Consider the following 22,859-nt stretch of genomic DNA (forward strand, 5'->3'; position numbering starts at 1 on the left):
ACGCCAACACGGAGATTGTATTCCTCCCCCTCCCTCCACCCTCGCCCTCCAGCTACAAGACCTAGGACAGAGGTCCCTGGAAATTGAGGCTCCTCCGCCCTAATGAAAGAGCCACAGCCCCTCCCCCGCCTCCCGGATTGTGAGCTAAGAGTCCGGTAGGCGGCTAGGCGCTGGTGCGGGACCACCTGGCCTAGGCCGGGCCTTCCTCCGCACAGGAAGTGGGGGCGGAGTGCAGACCCCTACCCACCATCTAGCAATGCCTTGTCCCCAGGTAAGCTACGAGGCCGCAAGGACGAGCAATGAGTCTTCCCGGGGTGCTAGCAGCGACCAGGCTCTGGGAAGAAAGAGATGGCCACTGGCCGGTCCTTGGCTCCTGTAGCCCAGGGGACCATGGCAGCGTAGGGCCAGGGTCAGGGAGCGCGGTCTGGGGGTGCAGAGTCCTGGAAGAGGCGCTCATTGGGGCTGTTGGCCTCTAGGGAAGAGGGCAGGCAGGGTGGGGTGAGGGCCGGGTCAGAGAAAGGTGTCTAAGTGGAGTGGGTGCCCGACGGGAGTGGGGTCTCCTCTGCGTTGCGCCCCAGCTGGCAGGCCAGCTCAGCGGGGATGGTGTGCATCTTCACTTCACCCCTTGCCCTGCCTTTCCTCATAGCACCCCACCCCCTCGGTCTCTCCCCTACCCCCCCACCCCAGGCAGTCTTACCAAACTTCACCCCACCTCCCCACTGCCCTTCGAAGATCAGACTTCACAGCAGGTCACACCGCACATGTTCTCCTCCAACCGCAGTGCGGCCACTTCACCTCTCTCCTCCTCGCGTTGGTAATTCCCTTTCTCAGGAGTTCCCCAGGGGAGGGCCCCTACTCCGGGTCTCCTTCAAGAGTTCAGTAAGTGGCAGTTTCATTGAGAATGTCTCCTGGCCCACACCCCAGGCGATTCTCTTCGGCCTCTGCACCAGGACATTGGCCATGCGGACAGTCCCCGCCTGCCGCTGGCTCTTCCCGGTGACCCAGGCCACAGGAGCCCTGGTGCCAACCGAGCAGTAAGTTACTTTTTCTCTTTGAAGAAGCTGAAAGTTTTATTAAATGGTTTCTTATGTTGCTGCCAGGCTGTTGCTTCATTGTATAAAAAGAGCACCAGCAAAGGCAAGTGGATTACAAACTTAAAATAGTGTTGTTCTTCAGCTGATTCTGTACAACTAACAAAAACACCCCCACTCCTGGTCATTCCCAGTGGTGAGAGAAGTAAGTGTCTTGGCCCAAACCCAGGTGTGGATATCGCAGTAGCTACAATATCCTAGGAGGCCGAAGATAACAATGTATCTTTTGAGTGGCTTAAGTTTTATAACTATTCTCACCACAGATCACTTCATGACTTCTGAACTAGATCCTCACCTGAAAACCACAGGAGTACTTTCTCCCATTAACGCAGTTACCATGACTAGCTTCTCTTTCCCGGGGGACTGCGGAGAACGGCTCTAACTCTTTGCACCAGTGCTGTAAGCCTGCTCTGCTGAGGTTGGTTGTTGGGCGCTGGCTTAGTCAGGTGCGTCACTGAGTTCTGTGGCTCCTCCTGAAAAACGGAGAGTTGACACTTCCCAAAGCCCCAGGCTCATTTTGCTGTTCAGTTTCATCCAAACTTCAGGAGGATGACAGTCAACAACCTCTCTCAAAGCTTCCTGTGCAAAATAGCTCATCCCCACGGTTCCAACTCTGTTTTCCGTTGTCACCCATTCATGTTTGCCTGTGAACACGCACCCCTGTGCGCCCCGCAGCACCACTCACCTTGGGCCCCAGCGCCACGCCGAGCAGGGTGCTGGGAGCTGTCTGCGTGCAATCCTGCCTCATGTGCAGGGCACGGGATAAGATATTTTTTAATGAAAGAAAGATGGTAAGAGTCAATGACGGGCCCCTGATGGCGTAATGGTTATTCATTGGGCTGGTAACTGCAAGGTCAGCAGTTTGAAACCACCACTGGAGAAAGACCAGACTTTCTACTCCCGTGAAGAGTGACAGTCTCGGAAATTCACAGGGCAGTTCCACCCTGCCCTGTAGGGTCACTCAGAGTCAGCATGGACTCGATGGCAGTGCGTTTGGTTTGGAAGGGTTGCATTGTTGATGTCCCCCCTGGGAAGCCTTCTTGGGGACACCTATGGAACGAGGTTTGCAGCAGAGTGGAGATGTGATTTGGTGCAGGGAGCAGACCTGAGGGACGCACGCACTCTAGCCATTTAACACCTGAACCATTTCTATTGTCAGGCCTCATGCTGGTCAAGGGGGACCCGGGTCTGCACTCAAGTCACTTACCCAGCAGTAGGCAAGGAAGACAAGGTAGGCACTGATAAACAGAGTGCCATGTGTCACACGTGAGCACAAGGAGGTGTTCCCTGGCGGAGGAGGATCCTCGCAGATAGCAGGCTGGGGGTGGGGGTGTGAAGAAGTACCCTCCTCCCCACCAGACAACAACAGAGAGGTACAGAGGCAGAGACAAGGGGGCTTCAGGGAGAATAGAGGTCGGAGGCTGGAGGTGGAGCTAGTAGACCAGGCAAAGGGGTGGACTGCATCCTGGGTGCATTGGGGAGCTCTGAAGGCTTGCAGAAAGTTGGGGGAGGGACCAGCTCCTGCAGACCACACTGCAGACTGTCTGGACTCTGCCCCTGCCTCCTCATCCTTCACTGACCCCTGCCAGGTTGGACCCCTCTGCTGTGCTCCCCCAGGAGCCCTGGCCCTCCTTGTCCTGGTGCCCCAGTTACGCTGAGCAACTTGAGGGATAAACACGGAGCCTGGCTCCTGATGAGTTTGCTGGAAGAATGGATTACTCTTGCTCTCTGAATTTCTACAGCCCTTAATCTCACCTGGCTGTTGTGCATTCTGCTGCAAAGCACATTTTATTGGGGAAGAGGAGATGTGATCCCAACCCTGACTCACCATTGACTGGGACAAGTCACTCAACTCTCCTGGAACCTCAGTTCCCTCCTCTGTGAGATGAGGGGTCCCCAAGAACAGACTTTGTGAGTCCCCATGTGCCTAAGCGAGCCCTGCTTCCCTGGGCAGACTCTAAAGTGCCATGCAAACACGACCCCAGTGTTCTCCCAGCACCTGGCTCTGGCTGAGCAGAGGCCTGTGGGTTGGCAGACAGCAGAGTAGAGGGCAAAAAACGGTTAAGTGAAGCCGTGCATCTCCTTCTGCCACTTCTTTTGTGACTTTGAGCAAAACTCGTTCCTTCCTTTGAGTTCTGCTGCTGTTTGTAAGCTGACTTTGCAAGGAGGCATAAGAACCTGTGCCTCTTGGTGAATGGAATGAGCTGGCCCATCAGACTCCCGGGCTGCTCCCTGATGCTCCCCATCGCAGATCCAGCCCACCCTTCCAGCCTCTAACATTTTGGTGGCAAAATTAGTGAAAAAGGAACACGTTTGGTCTCAATTCTTGCTGCCCTGGGACAGGAGGGCCTGGAGCCCCACTGAGAGGAGCCCCAGCTCCCCCAGGCTAAGATGGAGTGGTGAGGACCAAGTGCGAGAATGACTGTGAGAGCCTGCTGGCAGTGCAGTATTGAATTCAAGGGCAGGATGACTCTGTGGGGCAGGTACATCTGCCCCAATCAGTGGGGTTTCTCTGTTTCAGAAAGGGCTGGGGCTTCCCCCCCCCCACACACACACAAAGACTGTTTCTTAAGCAGTTCATGAGTATTTGCAAGGACTAAGCATGGGTGATTTGAGCATAAGAATGAGACCAGACAAGCCAATTAGATGGGAGAGGCAGGAGAGGTGAGGCAACCAGGCATAGCTCCTCCTGCCTGGGTAGGCTGCCAGGGTGTCCCAGTAAGCCTGGCCAAATGCAGAGGCAATGGCTGCTTCCCCTCTCCCAGCACCCCCTCCTTCTTGCCCTCACCCATCCTGCAGTTCTAGGTGCTCCTGGCAGAAGACCCACCCATTCTGAGTTCGCAGCCTGGGCTGGCCCTTCCCACCTCCAAATGTGACTTGGAGCCTGTCTCTCCATTCTTCTAACCTTCGGTTTCCTCAGGAATGAAATTGGGGGAATTATATAGCACCCCCACCCCCCAGGAGAGAGATACAAAGTGTTTTGTGAACTCCCTGATGCTACACGTGTTCACTGATACAATAACAGGGCCAGGCCGGTTGTTCTGGTGGTGGTGGGGGCGATGGATTGGGGGGGGGGGGCACAGCCAGTTCTCTGGGAGTGCCTTTGGCCTGTAGGACAGAGTGGCTTTCTGACTCTACTTCTCCCTGAAGCCAACTTAAGAGTCTGTGACAAAGAGTTCATCTCTCAGATGGGAAGGGCCCTGGACCCCTGCAGCCTGAGCCAGGAGGGCCACCGTACAGGAGGTCTGTGCCAGGGGACAAGGGCAGAGTCAGAGGCGGTGTGTTTGTGTGCCTTCTTCTACTTTACTATTGTGCATCTCCCAAGACCCTCCCCTCCTCAACTCCCCATCCTCAGTCTGGGCCAACTCCTGCTGCCTTAGTGCAGCCAGTGAGACAAGGAGCAATATATTGGGTGGGTGCCACTCAGTGGTGATGTTTAAAAGAGCAGGAGCTACCAAGTCCCCAGGAGTCCCTTTTGGGACTCTTTGATCTTGGGAACTCCTTGCCCCTCTCCTTTTGGGCCCCAGATTTGAATCAGTACACCAATTTCTTCCGGCCCATGACCAGAGCCGCCCCCAGCTGGATGAATCTTCCTGCAAGGATATTGTCAATACCTTGTCCTTGGTCAACATGATCCTGGGATTCTCCTCCATCTTCTGCAGCTTCTACAGGTAGGCGTGGGCCCCCGAGAGCTCTCAGGCCAGTGCTGGAGCCCAGAGAAGGACAAGGGGAGCAGGGAGTTAGAGCCAGACACTGAAGCACAGGGTCAACTGGGAGCAGGTTTGGGAGCCAAAGGGCCAAGATCCTAGCCTCAGTTCTGCCACCAATCTGGTGTGTGACCTTGGCTAGGTCACATCCCCTTCCTGGGCCTCAGTTTCTCTATCTGTAAAATGAGGAGCTCGCTCTCTGATCTCTGTGGTTCCTTCCAGTCCTGGTTAAAATTGTTTTTATGAGAAAATCAAGAAATTCTGTTCCTCTGGATTTACCCCCACCGTGGGGTGAGCTCTGATTCATACTTTCCAATTCTTAAATGAGAACATATGGTCTGGCAGGATGTTTGGAATAAGCATGCCCCGGAAAATCTGAGACATATATCTACATACACAGACATATATACATAGATATATGTCTCTGCCCATCAGACTGGGGCTGAATTGTATCCCTGTCGTCATATTTCAACGCCCCTGGGAAACTGCTCTTCAAAGACAAATCCTCCGACTGCAAATAACATCCTTTGACTCTGGGTCTCCCTGACCTTCAGCAAGCGGCTTTCCCAGGATCTGTTTCTCATCCTAAAACTAAGATGCTTTGACCTAAGCCTGGGACAGGCCTGCAGCGGGGACGCTCTCTCGGCACATGGTGGGGGTGCGGTTTCTCCCACCCAGAGGAGTCCAGGATGCCGAGTTCATCTCAGCTCCTATAGGTTAGAGCCATAGGTGTGGGTGCCCAGAAAGGAGTGCGTGGAGGACTGCAGGCCTGGGTGGGGCAGGCTCTCTCCCGGGCCACTGAGTAACCCAGGGCCGTCTTGGGAAAAGGCCTCCTGGGCTCTGGCCAGGGACAGGGAGGATTTGGAGGAACCTCAGTGCCCCGTGGTACAGATGGGGGGAGGCCTGGAGGGGAGAGTCATTTATCGGAGAATTCTCAGACTTGGTAGCAGGGACTGGGCTGGACCCAGGCCCCCTGTCCTGTGGAATATGCCTGGAATTGAGCACTAGGGGGTACTGCAGGGATCTCCACGGGCTCCGAGGACTCCCTGCAGAGCTCTGTGTGTAGGGTATTGGAAGGTGGTAGCCATGTGTGAGGGTGTGTTTCGTGTGTCTGTGAGTCAGAAAGGCTGTTGAGTGGACGATGTGTGGAGTTGCGTGTGTAAGGAGTGTAAGAGTGGTGTGATAAGTGTGTTGTCCTGGGGACATGGAGTGGTTGTCTGTGGGACACTGTGACTGACGGGGCTGCGTCCTAGGAAACCCCACTGTGCCTCCTGGCTGCTTCTCATCAGCTTCTTCTTAGACATGGCAGTCGGGACCATGAACAGGCACCTCAGCATCTTTACCAAATCAGGTAAATCCGGGTCTCAGACCCCCAGTCCCTGCACTCCGAAGCAGAGGATCATGTCAGGTCACCAGCTCCACCCTCCAACAACCCATAGGCCTGTCACTTCCCGTCAGAGCTGGCCTTAGGGAGCTCCTTATCCCTCTGCCAGCTCCTACGCGTCCTTATCTGTCCTGCCTCCCTGCTCAGGGCCACCCCAGGTGCTGGTGGTGGGTGGTGGGTGTTGTCGGGGTGGGCGTGGAGGGCAGGTGAGAAGGCAGGGGATCTGGGAGATGCGAAACTCCCCCAGAGGGAGCAACTGGTTCAGAACATCTCTATGTAAGATTTTGCGTGATAAATGAGTTTCCTTGCCCATGAGTGATCTCTCATTTTAATGCAATCCTGGCTGGGGAAAGAAAGATGGGGTTGTGGGGTCTGTTACAGCAGAGCTGGGAGGAGTCCTTAGCCTGAGACCACCCGTGGAGCAGCTGTTGTTACCAGAACCCCCACTAGTCCCCGCTAACCTCTCCAGCTCCCCCTCCAGAGGGGGCTAAGATGCAAGGGCCGGGGTTGTTGGATCTTCTAACCTTGGGCCTTCTGGAGCAGGAGTGGAGCTGAACGACTTTGCTGTCTTCACCTCCTTTGGCCTGGCCTCAGCCCTGCTCCTAGGCCTGGATGGGCCTCTCAGTGGGCTCCTGGCCATCATGTATATGCTAGCGACTTCTTTCCGCCTGTGCTTTTTCTCAACCGGTGAGTGGAGCCGGGGCAGCCTTGGGGCTAAGGGCAGGGAACCATGGTGTGTGTTTGTGTGTGTGTGTGTGTGTGTGTGTTAGGAGTGGTGTGTGTGTGTGTTAGGGGTGGTGTGTGTGTGTGTGTATTAGGGGTGGTGTGTGTGTGTGTTAGGGGTGGTGGGTGGGTCTGTGTGTGTGTGTTAGGGGTAGTGTGTGTGTTAGGGGTGGTGTGTGTGTGTGTGTTAGGGATGGTGTGTGTATGTGTGTGTTAGGGGTGGTGTGTGTGTGTGTGTTAGGGGTGGTGTGTGTGTGTGTGTGTTAGGGGTGGTGTGTGTGTTAGGGGTGGTGTGTGTGTGTGTGTGTGTGTGTGTGTGTGTTAGGGGTGGTGGGTGGGTGGGGGTGGAGTCACTGGATGCAGTGATTCAGTCCGTTTTTTCTTTTGGGGATGCCCCTTTCTCCTTTCTCCCACGCCCCACCCCAGCCTCTCTGGAGGCTCCGCTCCAGGCTGCCCTGGGCTGAGTGACTGAGGGCCCCGGTTCCTGGGTCAGCTCTCCCCCTGTCTCACTGAGTGACTAGACCTGGAGGGCTTTCTCCAGTCCCCACAAACTGGAGAGCCTCTGCTCAGCAGAGGCCAGGTGTCTTGCCTCAGGCCCCAGAGGAAGGGGGTGGGGCAGCTGCAGCCTAGCCTCTAGACGGGAAGGTAGATCTCAAGTACAGCCACTCTGTGGGCCAGGGCACAACCTTGTCCTAGCTGGCTGCCTGCTTTGGCTTTGGAAAACCAATGCAAAATGCAACCCAGGGTACCACTTCTGTTGGTGCCTCACAGCTGCCCCCACCTCGGATTTAATGGAAGTATGGGCTTTCTACTCCTGTAAAGAGTCACAGCCTCAGAGACTCACGGGGGCAGCTCTACCCTGTCCTATAATGTCGCCATGAGTTGGTATTGACCCAATGCCAGTGTTTGTGCCTTTTTTTTGTAGTCTAGGGAGGGGAAGCCCCCCAAAGAGAGAGGCTTGCTTCATTTAGACACCTTTGTAGCTGTAGACAGGTCTCTGGATAGCCCCGATGGTTTCTGCTTGGCTATTTACCACAAGGTTGGTGGGTCTGAACCCACCCAGCAGTGCTGCGGAAGAAAGGCCTGGTGATCTGCCTCCATAGAGATTCCAGCCCAGAATGCCCCAGGGAGCTCAGGTCTCTTCCTTGAGGCTTTGCCTGGGGGAGCTGGGAGCTGGAGCTGAAAGCTTTTCTTGTGGGGTTCGGCTTTGCTTGTTTGCTTTGGAGCAGGGAGAGCAGCAGCCAGCCCTGGTGGTCTCTTTCCCTGGCAGGAGTCCCCTTCATCTACAAGGGCCTACCCAGCTCCTACGCTTCCTGTGTCTTGGCCTCCACCTCCCTTGTGACCAGAGGCAACACGTTCATTCTCTCCTGCGTGGCCTCGCTCATGATTCTGTTCATGATGGACCAGACCTACTATCCCCATGAGGAAATCCTCGAGTCTGAGAACTGGAAAAAAATCGTTTATCTGGCGGGTAAGTGCTCTCACATGCTTCCAGCGATGGGCTCACTCACCTCCCGTCACCTGGAGTTCCCTAACTGGCTCTGCCTCATTGCTCGCCAAAGAACTTATTGCCACATGAGAGAATACGTAGGTTCTCAGTTCTTGTCTACAAACTCTACACTTCCCTCCCCCAGAGCATAAACCCCGTGAGGACAGGGGCCCTCTGACTGGTGCTGTAACCCCTGGGTCGGGAGTAATGGCGGTCACAGAGTAGATGCCCAATCAGTATTGGTTGGAAGTTACGAACTGTTCCCCTAGCACACGCACCACCTGCTTTGGACGGGAAAGAAAAAAAGGAAAGGTTAGAAAGAGTTATAATTCTTCTAAATCAAAGAACCTTAAAGGAAAAGACATAGCATATGTAATATACTCACAGAATATCTAGCACATATCCACAGATACCCTACAAATATTAGGGCCCTTTTCCCTTTTGGCATTGAAGAGGTTCAAATTGTGTTCGGGGCTCACCCCCAGCTGTGGTGGCTTGGTAGGACTCCCAGGGCTCAGTAGACAGTTGTCCTCATGGCTAAGGTCTATGACAGCCAGAACACATAGCGAAGTCAGCTCAGGGACAAGGTGCTTGGAACCAATGGCAGCGAAAACCAGTCACCAGCTTCCCGAGGACCTCTCCCCCGGGGGAGTGCAGGCCAAGCTTCATGCCTCCAGCCCGGAGCTGTAGCAATGCATGTGAGTGCGGGCCACCAGGGAAGCTCCGGAGATGCTCAGTGCTCCGGGCTTTTATTGAGGCCTGGTCACATAGCTACCCTCTCTGCCCAGCGTGTATTTCATTCTGCGCAGGGTCGCTTTGAGCTGAACTGGCTTGACAGCACCTAACAACACCACCCAAACCCCAAAGCTCAACATGTACCCCAAATCTAGACTCCCAGAAGGAACGTGGCTGTCCAGCACACACTCCTTTGTAGAGAGTGGGCACAGAGGGCTGCTTACCAGTTAGGAAAGGTTTGGCATTCGTGTGGGGGACTGTTTGCCAGGCACGTGTCCAGTCGCCAGCCAGGAGTTGAGCAGGCCTTGTGAAGACAGCAGTGCAGGGATGCTCATGCCGGACTCTTTTCTGCAGCCAGTCCTATTGCATTGGCCGTTCAGACATGTTGAATGAGAAACAATGAGGATTTTAACTTTGTGTTTCTAGTAAGGGGTAGCTGGGTAAATTCTGGTTTAGTTCTTGGTCGGGACTGATTTCTGTCCTGAGTCTGACAGTGCAGTGGGGTTTGGGTCACATTACACTCGTCTAGCTGCCTGCCGACTGACCGATTGCCACCAAGCTGATGTCAATGCACAGTGTCAGGGAGGTCATAGTCATCGAGTTTCAAGAGGACGGGACCCCTCGTCCAAGATGCGACCGGGTGCACTGGGACCTGCAGTCTTGTTAAGCGAGTGCCTTAGCCGTTTTTAGCTGAGTTTCTTAGAGACAAGGCGGCATCTCAAGCGGCAGGGATAGTAGGGTGCCGGGGGTCGGAAGGGTGGGGACACACACACACACACACACACACACACACACACACACACACACACGAGAAAGCTTCGTACAAACTGTGTGCGCCTGTTTGCTCCCCCTGCAGGTGTCACCATGCTGTTTGTGTCTCCGTTCTCTCTGACTCCCTTTTACTGCCTGATCTGGGCCATCTCCTACATCTTCTTTCCTGACGCTCTGTGGGGCAAGACAAGCTGTCTCAGACGACCACGGCCCCGAGGACACTGAACAGCTCCACCTGCTCCCTCTGGCCTGTGGGGGTGGTGTGTGCGGGGGAGAGGAGGGCGTGCCAGCATACTGGGCTGAGGCTTGCTTGCCTTATCCTTACTAAATCTCTCCTTCTCCCTATGTGGTTGTGCAGTGGGTTATGCGTTGGACTGTTTCCCACCAGGTCGGCAGTTCAAAGCCACCAGCTGCTCATGGGATAAAGAAGAGGCTTTCTACTCCCATAAAGATTTACAATCTCAGAAACCCACAGGGGCAGGTCTACGTGGGCCTGTGGGGTCGCTGTGAGTCAGAATCAACTCAGTGGTCCCCTCGTAACTATATGGAAAGCGGGCCACACCTGGCACCGGCCCCAGGGTCTCAGGAGGCTCACGCTCATCATTCCCAGGCCTTTACTTCTGGTGTTTTCTGAAACACATGGGCTCTTCTTGAACTTTCTCTTAGTAACAAGGGAAAAAGACGAAGACATTAAAAACATACTTCTCAAAGGAATAAGTGAAGTCAGAGGGGACTGGCTCTTGATTCTAGGAGCTCTGCTAGTCCTCAGCTTGGGATGGAATATAGACTGTTGTCTACATTTTTGTTGTCAAGGATAACATTTTGGCTTTCAAGGGAAATTTAGAAGTTTGGGAAACTTGTATACACCATGAGCTTGACATTTCTGATGGGATTGGTGGGGATGTTAATGAATATGTACTTTTGAAATTATATCAAAAATGAGTCAGTATTGAGACGATCCTTGCAGCACTATTTCTAAATGACCAGCCAGTGGTGTTACTACATTGTGCCCTGGTAGAAGATACAGTGGACACGGATGGTTTCCTGTAGCCATACAAAATGTTCACTGATACGGCCGGTTATTAGATGCCATGTTGTCTTTAGGAAATGACCACTTGCTGGGTTTTGGTGTAACATCAAAGAAGGACATATCAAATAGCTAAATATTATCTAAGTATTAAAACACTCCTTCCTTTCCTGATGATGTATCTGAGTAACACTGGATGTCCTTCATTGACTTCATTGACAGGCTAAGGACCCAGAATGCAGATGTGGATTAAGAACCCTGTTGCCTTCTATTAAAGCCATATATGAGAGAGGTTTACAACACATAAACACCAAATGATTCTGTATTTTGGCAAATAGTTTTCTTGCATGAAAAACATTATTATATTGACTTACGATAGAATCTTGTTATCATAAATATTTAAAAACTTTTCTGTTCAGATATTAAGGGCTCAAGTAGAAGGCAAATGTTTTGAGAATGATGATGGCAACAAATGTACATATGTTCTTGACACAATGGATGTATGTATGGATTGTGATAAGAACTGTACGAGCCCCCAATAAAATGATTTTTAAAAACTTGTCTGTTTTAACTTTTAACATAGCAAATATGATATCCCACATAAACATTATTGGGGCCTTCAGTTACTTTTAGAGTGTAAAGAGGTCATGAGATAAAAAGGTGTTGAGGACCTGAAGGGGCAGTGGATTCTTTAATGTGTTTCTTGCAGCCTGAGTGTCTGTATTGCCCACCAAACCACCTTTTCCTGTCCGGCTCTGGGTAAGAAAGTTGGGGAAGAGATGGATAGAATTCATCCAGGAGCAACGGTTAACAGGACACATTGTCGTTGCCATCCTTCTGGGTATGAAGTGAGCTGGACTGGGTGGGTTGAAGGAATCTCATGTCCAGCAAGAGCTAGGAGTGTAGTGTATCCTCTGGACCCTGAGATCCCTGTACAGTGAACTTCATTGGTCAGAAGATAGCTGTGACATCACAGGAGCAGCAGAATCAGGAGACAGAGCATAAGACAGAGTGGTGGGCTTCCCAGCCCCCAGAGTAAGTAGAGTCAAGTGCCTGTGAGTTGAGGCTGACGCTGGAGTGGCGCACCCTTTGGGCATTAATTAACAGCCCGGGACTTTGTATCAGCTCCTGACTGAACAACTATATTCTGAGCATTTCTCACTTGTGCTATAACATGCTAACTTCCTTGAATAAACCCTTTAATCAAGAATATTGTCTTTGAGTTGTGTATGGCCATCGCAATCACTTCTTGAACTCTAGCTGGACAAATAGAAAGGATCACAGACTTGGGAGATTAAAACTTGCCCAAAGTTCACACAATTAGTAAGCATCGGACCCGAGTCAAACCCAAGTAGCCAATCTTCCAAAGTTTAATGGGCTCATTAATTTTGATTCAGGGCTTCTAAAATGCCTCCTTGTATTTCTATCAGGAACTGGGAAAGGGATCATGTTAAGGTTAGGGGAGTCTAGAAGGTCCACAAAAAATGTGTTCCCAATTTCCATAGACTGTGCCTGTATGAGCTGTGGCGGTCGATGCTGTTAAACGCATGATGCCAAGGGCTCTGGCGCTCTTACCTGGTATTTCTCATAAAATTTGTTTCCTTCTTTAAACTGTGAATGAAAAGATAACCGGTTCCTGTCTTGGCTCAAGAATATTCTTGTATCTCAAAAATCTTTGACCACAACTTATAATGAAGAATTAGTCATGTTTACATTAAACTCATTGTATACATTTACAAGGTTAAGACTGAAATATGAAATATCTTTATAACATTTTCTAATCTAAAACATTGATCATGATTCATGATCCATTAATCTGACTTCACAACCATGTGAAGTTTGAGAATCTTTGCCCTACTGGGACAGTTGCTATGAAAAGATATCCATGGCTGAGACGTAATCCAAACACTTCCCCAGCCAATGATCAGAATCGGTTCAACACTGACGTTCCAACAGCCCACATGGAGGGAGGGAGGACACGGGGACAACTTGAGGTGTTCCTGGCACCTGTTGAGAAACAATGGGTATTACCTGCTCATGTATTACTTGGTTATTTGAAATGGAAACATTTCTTATGGGTCAATCTGAAAGCTAGCTAGGAGGAAGTGCTTTTGCTGAGGATCATTAGTCCACAGTGCGGGCCCTGGTAGCATAGTGGGTTACGAGCTGGGCTAACTGCAAGGTCAGTAGTTTGAACCCACCGGCTGTTCTTATGGAAGAAAAATGAGGCTTCTGCAACTATAAAGATTTATATGCTGAAGAAAGCGGACGGTGCCCGGCAGGCTTGAAGGTGAACAAGCGGCCATCTAGCACACAACAAAGCCCACATGGAAGAAACACACCAGCCTGTGCGATCACGAGGTGTCGAAGGGATCAGGTGTCAGGCATCATCAGAAGAAAAAATCTTACCATAGTGAATGAGGGAGGCGGGGAGTGTGGAGTGGAGACCCAAAGCCCATTTGTAGGCCACTGGAGATCCCCTTGCAGAGGGATCTTGGGAGGAGACAAGCTATACAGGGTGTGATGTAGCAATGATGAAAAATACAACTTTCCTCTAGTTCCTAAATGCTTCCCAACCCCCCACCCCCACTATTATGATCCCAATTCTACCTTGCAAGTCTGGCTAGACCAAAGGATGTACACTGGTACAGATAGGAACTGGTAACACAGGGAATCGAGGACGGATGATACCTTCAGGACCAGGGGTGTGAGTGGTGATTCTGGGAGTGTAGAGGGAGGGTGGGTTGGAAAGAGGTAACTGATTACAAGGATCTACAGTGACCTCCTCCCTGGGGTACGGACAATAGAAAAGTGGGTGAAGGGAGACGTCAGGCAGGGCAAAATATGACAAAATAATTGATAAATTATCAAGGGCTCATGAGGGAGTGGGGAGCAGGGAGGGATGGGAAAAATGAGGAGCTGATGCCTAGGGCTTAAGTGGAGAGCAAATGTTTTGAGAATGATGAGGGCAATGAATGTACAAATGTGCTTTACACAACTGATGTATGTATGGATTGTGATCAGAGTTGTATGAACCCCTAATAAAACAATTAAAAAAGTATATGCTTAGAAAGCCACAGGGGCAGTTCTCCTCTCCTATGGGTTCACTAAATTGGAATCAATTCAATGGCAGTGGTTTGAGGAATATATACAATAACGTATGAAATTCTCAACAATGATCTAAGAAGGAATTACTTCATCATATAGATGAGAAGAGTGAGTCTTAGAGAAGTTGATGCTCTATCTGAAACAGAACTGGGGTAGATAATTTGGCTCCAGAAATTGTGCTTTCTAGCACACCACATTTCCTAACGTTTATCAGAATAGCTTCCTCTGACCCTAGCCTAAGTAAATAAAAAGCTCATTCAACCCAAATTTAGCAGGGCACTATGAAATCGAATGCCCACTTCTGAGGCTATGAGGGGGCTTAGCTCATGGGAAAAACAGAACGAAGATGATAATGAAGTTTTCCCACAAATCTTTTGAAGCCCCCCCCCCCCACAAGTAGAGCTTGTCTTTAATTATAACCTGGCCTCTCGAAAATAGAGGCAGCAAGTTCCTTAGCTGGCTGTTCGAAGAAGCCTAAGTAACGACAACAACCTTCCCAGCGAGTCTGGGGCAGCAAAGGGACATGGCAACAGCTTGAGAAGCTGACCAGGTCAGAAAGGAAACGAAGCATCTCTGACTGAGCAGAGAAAGCGGCAGTGCTTGCCTCTTACCCGGAAGGACCTACTGCACTTCCCTGGTCACCTCGCCCGCTGAAATCCTTCCCCAGCAACTCCTAGAAGTAAAATATCCCCAAACCGTTCCTTAACATCAAAACACAAATACCTGAAGCAGAATTCACATTTCTAGACCTCAAAATAGCAGGTAGGTGCACGGGTGACTGGTTCCTGAGGAGGCAAGTCTGAACACGCTCATCACGTCTTCTTCAAAGGCCCAACAAAGTATCCCTCCAACTCAAGAACAGAAAAGGCACCCGCAGGCCCTTCTTCCGTGGGGACAGCCTGCTACCCAGAGCCGTGATGGCCAGGCTCAGGAGGGTGCGAGGTCTGAGGAGCTGCCCACCTGGAAGTGAAGAGCCACGCGGACATCTCTCGAGGCTCGCAGACTCCGATCGGCGGGGTCTGAAGTGGCCATGTCTTTTCCTCTGCTCACCCAGCGTTGCTTACCTGTTACACTATGCGGGCTCCACTTTCTACAACCAGGCACCCAGTCTAGTACAAACAAGTGAACATTTTATTGATAATTTATTTGCATTTTGATAAAGATACAGTTTCACAAGAAACATTCATTTTCTCAAACAATTAAAAAAAGGTTTTCAAAATCTCAATCGCCTCGGAAGAAGAAAACAAGTCTCTTCAGGGCGGATCGGGCAGTTTCAGATCGGAGGAAGCGCTGAAGCAGAAGTTAGGTGGGGAAGCAAGTTCAGGTTCACCCAGCTTCAGGAGCAGCACAGATGTCTTTCTGGAAGGCTCCAGAGGAGGCAGCTCAGCTTAACATGGGCAACGAGGCTTGCAGACAGGATCCGGGTCCCGGCTTGCTTGACCACGCAGGAGACTCACTCCCCAGGAGACTCACTCCCCAGGAGACTCACTCCCCAGGAGACTGCATCTGCTTACAGAACTCATCAAACTGCTGCTGCTCCAGCTCCGTCATGACTCTGTTGAGCGCATAGATCTGAGCGGGAAGAAGAAATGCTAGCAGTGGAGGCAGGTGCTCAAGAGATCTTTAGACACAGGTAAGTTTTGTCATCTGGACAATTCCAGACCTGCAGGGGTCCTGATAGGAGAACGGAAAGGTGGTAGAAATTCTGTGTGGACAGTTAGGAAAAAAGCAGTGGGCTGGCTGGTTTGGCCTTTAAAGGATTGGGAGGATCTGAACAGACAGAGAGGGGGATGGGTGTGATTAAGTAATACACAAAGGAATTCTTTTTTTGGGGGTGGGGGGTGAGTTAGTTTATTTTGTCAACCTGGCCGATAAACACATGTGATTAATTGAAGGGTGGAGGGATAAATGGCTCGGTGAGCCTAGCCTTTCTACCTCTTGGGTCTCTTGCTTTGTGATGGTCAGCCAGGGTGCAGCTGCCTTAGAAGTTCCCTGCTTCAGCTGACAAAACTGACTTCCTACAAGTCATCCCCAAGGAGAAGCCACATGGACCTACCCCAATGCAGCCCTGGGTGCTGGAGCGGCCGTGTGGAGACCCCTGCCAGCGCTGAGATGCTTACACATTCACTGACTCGGCTTTCCCCCTGCATTCAGCATCATTGCGTCTGTTTTGTGAGATGGAGGACTTTGTGGACTGATGTTGGACATAAGGGCTAATGGGTTAACGCTGGACTTGTGGGCTTGGGCAGCACTGGGTTGGTTCCCTCGCGGCTCACGCCCTGCAATGCGACCTTTTCCCAGAGCTGGATGGAAATGGTGTCCCTGCCGTCGGCAAAGGGGCTGTCTGGGCTTCATTCCTATTTTAGGAGGTTACATTCCAGGCTACACAGATAGAGACGGCGGCAAGCAGCTGCTCTGACCAGGGCCGGTCGGCATTTCTGCCTCTAGATCCCCGTGTGTCCCTCGGGAACTGGAGGGCTCAAGTCCTATGACCTCACTATAAAGCGAGGCTATTACCCTGACCTCACGGGGTCACATATTCCTTACTGATATCCCCATCTCGTTCCAGCAAGAATTTACAGTAAATGGAAATGCATTACCATTCAGTGACTCGCCAGAAACCTGATCAGTCGCTCAATTTAGAGTTTACAGAATAAAAGCCAGTGATGCCTAAGAGCAATCACTGCTGCTGGCTGGTTTTATGGGCCGGGACAGCGCTCAGGGCTTCACGAGGCGATCTTGAGCCCTTCTACCCACCAGGAGGCAGATACCATCGTTCTCATTTTACAAAGGCAGAATGGAGAAACTGAGGGTCAGAGAGGTTAAGCTACTGGTCCAAAGTCACACACGCAGAACTGGGATTTGTGGCTGAGCTGGGATTTGAAATCAGACAAACGGACCTGTTAGAACTGCACAGGGAGGGTGTCAATAACGACACGAACATTGTCCTCAACACTGGCCACGCTTAATTTGCACAATGACTAGTGTCTTAGAGCAGTCCTTTAACTGGCCACCAAACCACACACACGCGTGCGCACACACACACACACACACACACACACACACACCAAAGCACCTCCCCGCCCCCACCCCCCCATAAAGCCTCACCTAACTCACTGCCATTGTGTTGATTCAGACTCACAGTGACCTTACAGGGCGGGGTGGAACTGCTCCTGTGGGTTTCCGACTACAGCTATGGGAGTAGAGAGCCTCTTCTTTCCCCTGCGGAGCAGCTGGCGGTTTTGAACTGCTGACCTCATCGTCAGCGTCCAACATGTAACCATGACTCTAAGCGGGCGTCAAGCGACAGCAGAATTGGGAGCCGAGGTCAGATGAGGTGGGGACGTGATGGAGAGGCGAGAATAGCTCTCAGGTGGTCCCAGTCCACCTGGGAATCTCCGTGTATGGATGAACTTACTATCAAACTCATTATTACTTATGTGTACTGTCTACCGCTCCTCACTAGAATGCGAGGACGCGGGGTTTTTGTCTGCTTTGTCTAGCTGCATAGTTAAAGTTCTAGAACAGTCCTTGTCACATAGTAGCAGTTTAAGGCACTTTAAAACATATTGGAACGTAAGGATATTTTCAAAATTGTAAAGAATGGGTGCCCACAGAGAAGGGAAAGGGATGTAGGCCAGGGAATGGGAAAAGTCAAACCAAACGTACTGCCAGCAAGTCGATTCTCACTCATGGCAACCCTACAGGACAGCAGAACTGCCCTTGGGGGTGGCCTCAAACCCCGAGGGGTGGAAAGCCTCATCTTTCTCCTGTGGAGCAGCTGGTGGTTTCAAACTCCTAACTTGCAGAGAGCAGTCCAATGGGGCTCCTCTGAATGAACAAAGGGGACTTCATATTTACATACAAAGTTTTATCTTCTTTTAAAAAGGCTTCAGGCAAATAGGACAAAATGCTAACCACTACCAATCTAGGCTTGGACGTCGCCACTTACTTGTTACAATATTTTCTATTTCTGTATTTCTAAAATTTTCACAAAAGGGAATAAACAATAACAGCAACATTAAAGAGGGGGGACAAGAAGAGGACAGGAGATCATAAAGCTTTTCTCTGGCACAGAAGAGTCTCATTCTTATCTCATTGCCCCAAGGCTCAACTACAAAATCTCTAAGCCAGAGTCACCTGGGGACAGGGCTCCCATCTCCAATCTGACACTAAGTGGGCATGGAAATCAGGCTGGCACTTCATCACGTTGCACCTCTAAAACGGAGAAAAAGGGGCCACTGGGCTGCTAATAAAAAGGTGGGCAGTTTGAGCCCCCCAGTCCCTCTGTGGGAGAAAGTCAAGTCGGTCCCGTGTATGAGGCAAGCTTCAAAAATTCAGGGAAAAATGGAATGTAAAGATAATGGGATGTCTCCACAAACTTTCTGAAGCCCTGTACAGGTGCACGATGCGTGGGAATCAATTCTGTGGCTGTGCCCAGGAGAACGCCTGCCTTGCCTGGAGCTAGGTAATGCTCCCCATCACTGGCCTCTCTCGCGCCCCTTACTCCAAGATCATCTCCCACCTTCCGCCACTGCTAGAGGAAGGCCATCCCCCACCAGACACAATCTCCTCACCTCTGCTCTTTGTCTTTGTTTCAGCTCCTGCTGGGCCGATTTCTGCTTGGCCTTCTCCACCCTGCTGACGGGTTCTTTCACTTTGGACTTTTCTTTCCGGGCCGGTGGATCCATGGCTGGGCTTCCAACACTTCTAAGGTCAGCTCTGATCTGAGTGGTGCGGAAAGAGGCTCAACTTTAAAGAAAAGGGGAAAGCGACAAATGCTAGTCCCTCCTCTAACCAAGCCCGGGGCAGGCCCATCCTTTGACAGGTGGAACGCAATGTGGCCAGGGGGCAATGGGAGAAGGCTCCAGTCCCACCGCCACGGACTCGATGGGCGACGGGAAAATCAAATCCCCGGGCTCAGGGGTTTTCTCCCTTTGGCGCTGCTGGGTACAAATCCAGGAGACAATCCGATGGGAGCTTGTTGCACTCTCAGCAGAGTGCTAACGCAGCGCTAGGCTGATGACAGGCGGTCACGGAGGCCCAAGAAGGGCACGCCGGCCGGCCAGGGCCTCGCACCCCATCTCTGGCCTCCGGGCCGGGGCTTTCCCACCACGGTGCAGCGTGACGCGGACAAACTTGCCGCAGGACCCCGGGACCAGACGTGGTCCACGCGCGGGTCCTCCCAGCGCGGCCCGGCCCGCCCTCCTCCGGGGGAATGGCGGCCCGGCTGGGCTGCCCGAGCGGCCCCTCCGATCCCAGGGCTCGGGACCATGGGGCTCCCTACCGGACTTGGGGACGGCGGGGTCCCCGCGGCGTCCCTGACACCTCCCCACGCCGACCTTCAATCCGGAGCTCGGAATTCTAGGCCTCCTCCCTACCTCGGGATCCAGCGTTCGGAGCCGGCCGATCCCGGGACTGGGCGGGGCCGAGGGCGGAGCCTGGCGCAGGGCTGGGGAGGCTCCGCCCCCACCCTCCGCCCCTACTCCCGGGCCGGCGGCGCGTGCGCAGAGAGGATGTCTGGGAACCGGTGTCGGGGCGAGGCTGGTAACAAAGAGCAGCAAAAAGAAGCTCTGGAACAGCTGCTGGGCTTTAAAGGGCAATATGTGAAACCTGGGACCGGAGTTTTAACTTTCGGAACCAAATTTTCCTAATTTGAAAAGTGGGATGGGGTGATGTCCGCCTGATGAATGAAGAGAATGGAGCGAGATCCTGTTTGCCTGAGTGCTTGGAAAAGGGAAATGTTGACAGAGTACAATGGCCAATTAACAGAAAAGGCGTTCAAGTCTATGAATAACAAAAGGCGTGTAAATGAAACCAACTGCCCATCATTCTTCTCTTATTAGTGTCGCAAGGATGGACAAAAACAATAGTTAAAAAGCTCTTGGACAACAAAGGCTATTCAGTTTAATAATAATAATAACAGATTCTCTTATGGGTGTAGACGCTTCTGGCACTTTTGCTCCTGGTCATAACTGCATAACGTACATATTGGTTAGCGGTGTTGTTTACCCTGGATGCTTGGTGACCCCACACACAATAGAAAGACTGCCTGATCCTGTACCAGCCCCGTGATGGGGTGGGGCTATGATCATGCTGAACCACTGGGTTTTATGTTCTGATTTTTAGGAATGGATGGACAGGCACTTCTTCCTAGTCTGTCTCAGCCCGGAACCACTGCAACTGGTTCAGCATGCTACCAACACACGTCTTCACGGACAGACAGTTGGTTGTGCACAAGGTGCGTTAGCCAGATCCTAAAACTAAGTCTTCCAGATTGAGGACATGTCGAGAATTCCACCACTGAGCTACCAATGCCTGAAGGACTATCCCCACTTACAGTCAAGACCCTGACAACACCAACAATGAAAAGTGAAACTCACTGCCATTGAGCTGATTCTGCATCAGTGAGACTATAGGATGGATGGATGAGAACTGCCCAGGAGGGTTTCCCATGGTGGAAATCTTTACAAAGGCAGATGGTCCCATCGTTCTTCTGTGAAGCACCAGTGGGTTTGAACCACTGACCTTTCAGTTAGCAGCAGAGCAATTAAACGCGGCACCAGGAGGGCTTCTGTCTATGGTTATGTAACGATTAAGTTTCAGAGCAAGGGTTTCAGCCAGCATTAACAGGGCCACTACCTTTGTCCTTCTATCAATTCGGCAAGAATTGAAGCAAATGACAGCCACCAAGCAAGCGGTGACGATGTAGCCCAAATGGACACTCATACACATACAAACATTTCAGTTATGTTGGTGAGGAATATTGAAAGTGCCGTGGTCTCCCAGAAGAACAAAGACGTACAGGCAGAATGCTTCTTGGAAACAAAGATGGCAAGACTTTGAACTTTGGTCATGTTATCAGGAGAGCTCAGTCCCTGGAGACAAACATCAAGGCGATGGAGTGACAAGGGGCTGCAACAGTGAGCTCAGACAGTAAGTGTGAGACAGCCCAGATCGGGCAGTCTCTGTTGCTGTTGTGCACACGGTCACTGTGAGTGGTTGTTTGCATGAAGTCAACGAATAGCAACAGATACGTGGTGACATTTTTTCAGTCAGGAAACGGATCATTTTCACTTCCGGGAAGCTTTCTCTGTGACTGATTTCTTTCATTTTTTTGTTTTGGTGTGGTTTAACTCTTCTTAGTGATTTGGATGCATGTGCACAGAGCAAATCGGACTCCCCTTCAATCCCTGCACATTTCGTCTGGGGCATTGACTGCAGCCCCACAATGCAGCAGCATCCTTCCCACCTTGACCATGTTCATCCACCCTTCTTTCCTATCCATCCCTGCCTCCTGGGTTTAGCCCAGGACAAGGGGTCCTCCTTTGACCCAGTGTGGTTTACTGCTCTCAGGAGTGCATACCTCCCTGTTGACACTGTTTATTTTACAGGGCTGTCTGCTGTTTGGCTGAGGGTGGAGACGGGGGGGGGGGGGGGGGGGGGGAGGTGGGGGGGGTGGGGGGAGGGATGAGTGCAGTTCTGGGCCTGAGGGGTCTTTAAGGGTCATCATCTTGGGGGGGAGGGTTTCCACCAATCAGATCTGTAAGCCTGGTCTTTTTTTTTTTCCTTCAACTATTTTAAGTTTTGTTCTACGCGTTTCTTCCTTTCTGTCTACGGCTCCAATTGTGATCCTCTTCAGGGGGTCCCCAGTAGTAGCCCGGAACCATTTAGTTCTGGTCTCCAGTCTCAACGTCCTCATTTTAAAATGTTTGCTCTCATCTAACATTTCTTTGTTTTGCTTATTCTTCTTTGACGAGATCTTCCTGAACTTTATCTTTTTAAAACGATTTCTATTATTAAGATTTTAATTTCCAAGAATTTCTTCTTGTTCCTGGAATTTCCGTTTAGATAACCTCTAGCTCTTATGTCCTAGATCCAAGATCTTCTCTTACTTCATCTTCATCAGAACTTTCTGTTGTTTCCTTCTGCTTTCTGGATTGTCTCTGTTTTTTGAAGGGTCAGAAGTGTCTGGTTCTTACCCTGCAGGCTTTGCTCTGGTGATAAGCATATTGCTGCTGTGAGCTGCTGACTCATGGCAACCCTGTGGACTACAGAATAGAACGCGGCCCGGGCCTTTGTCATCCTCACAATTGTTGCGTTGCTCAAGGCCCTGGGGCCATCTCTCTCATCTTGAAGGGCTCCCTCCTTTACGGACCCTCTACCTTATGAAGCAACGTGTCTGTGTCCAGAGATCGGTCCCTCCTGATGACATGCCCAAAGTTTGTGTGATGAAGTCTCACCATACTTGCTTCTAAGGAGTATTTTGACTCTACTTCTTCCAAGACTTGAGGTTTTCATTCTTCTGGTGGGCCTTGTCATCTCCAATCTCCTTCAACATCCCCATAACTAAAAGACGACACATTTTCATCATGGCTTGTGTTGTTGCCTTGGTTTCCAAATGGACATCTTGGCACTGTTGAGAGGTCTTTTTTTCACAGAAACTACTCCAGGCAAGATGTTTTTTTTTGATTCCTGACTGCTGCTTCTGTGGGCCTGGATTGTGGAGCCAAGTAAAATGAAATCCTTGGCAACTTCAGTTTTTTCTTCCATTGATCATGATGATGCTTATTGATCCAGTTGTGAGTATTTTGATTTTCTCAACATGTGGAAATGGAGTCCATCCTGAATGCGTGGTCTTTGATCTTCATCAGACGGTGCTTTCAGTCCTCCTGACTTGCAAGCACGTTTACATCTGCATTTTGAGGCCCCTTAATGAGTCTTCCTCCAATCCTGACGTTGCCTCCAATCCTGACGTTGCGTGCTTCTTCCGTTTCTTCACATTCCAGTTTCTCAGACTCTTTGCTCAGCATCTCACTGCCTT

General features: G+C 51.0%; 2 protein-coding genes across 4 annotated transcripts; one reads left to right on the top strand and one right to left on the bottom strand.

Moving 5' to 3' along the window:
* The first annotated feature begins 960 nt into the window (after positions 1–960).
* TMEM269 (transmembrane protein 269) lies at positions 961–11,457 on the top strand. The gene is made up of 6 exons (XM_075530192.1): positions 961–1,034; positions 4,619–4,762; positions 6,034–6,149; positions 6,726–6,869; positions 8,176–8,376; positions 9,986–11,457. Exons 1-6 carry the CDS (start codon positions 961–963, stop codon positions 10,123–10,125), a joined length of 819 nt encoding a protein of 272 aa, XP_075386307.1. The 3' UTR covers positions 10,126–11,457.
* A 3,686-nt stretch (positions 11,458–15,143) lies between these two features.
* SVBP (small vasohibin binding protein) lies at positions 15,144–19,502 on the bottom strand. Of its 3 annotated transcripts, none has more exons than XM_075554843.1 (3): positions 19,417–19,502; positions 18,613–18,762; positions 15,144–15,607 (listed from the first exon to the last, which is right to left on the bottom strand). In XM_075554843.1, the coding sequence occupies exons 2-3, from the start codon at positions 18,724–18,726 to the stop codon at positions 15,521–15,523; spliced, it is 201 nt and encodes a 66-aa protein (XP_075410958.1). In that variant the 5' UTR covers positions 18,727–18,762; positions 19,417–19,502; the 3' UTR covers positions 15,144–15,520. The 3 variants fall into 3 exon arrangements, with proteins under 3 accessions (XP_075410958.1, XP_075410953.1, XP_075410967.1); XM_075554838.1 differs by having other exon boundaries at positions 19,323–19,476; XM_075554852.1 differs by having other exon boundaries at positions 18,613–18,787; positions 19,323–19,465.
* Positions 19,503–22,859: the final 3,357 nt, after the last annotated feature.

Source organism: Tenrec ecaudatus, chromosome 1 (assembly GCF_050624435.1).
Source record: "Tenrec ecaudatus isolate mTenEca1 chromosome 1, mTenEca1.hap1, whole genome shotgun sequence".
Classification (NCBI taxonomy): domain Eukaryota; kingdom Metazoa; phylum Chordata; class Mammalia; order Afrosoricida; family Tenrecidae; genus Tenrec; species Tenrec ecaudatus.

Bases quoted from the DNA above. Each gene is read 5' to 3' on its own strand.
- TMEM269 (XM_075530192.1), top strand. From the start codon at position 961: ATGCGGACAGTCCCCGCCTGCCGCTGGCTCTTCCCGGTGACCCAGGCC. The intron at 1,035-4,618 runs GTAAGTTACTTT...TTTGGGCCCCAG, and splicing joins GCCCTGGTGCCAACCGAGCA to ATTTGAATCAGTACACCAAT. The intron at 6,150-6,725 runs GTAAATCCGGGT...CTTCTGGAGCAG, and splicing joins CAGCATCTTTACCAAATCAG to GAGTGGAGCTGAACGACTTT.
- SVBP (XM_075554843.1), bottom strand. From the start codon at position 18,726: ATGGATCCACCGGCCCGGAAAGAAAAGTCCAAAGTGAAAGAACCCGTC. The intron at 15,608-18,612 runs GTGAGGAGATTG...CTTCCCGCTCAG, and splicing joins AACAAAGACAAAGAGCAGAG to ATCTATGCGCTCAACAGAGT.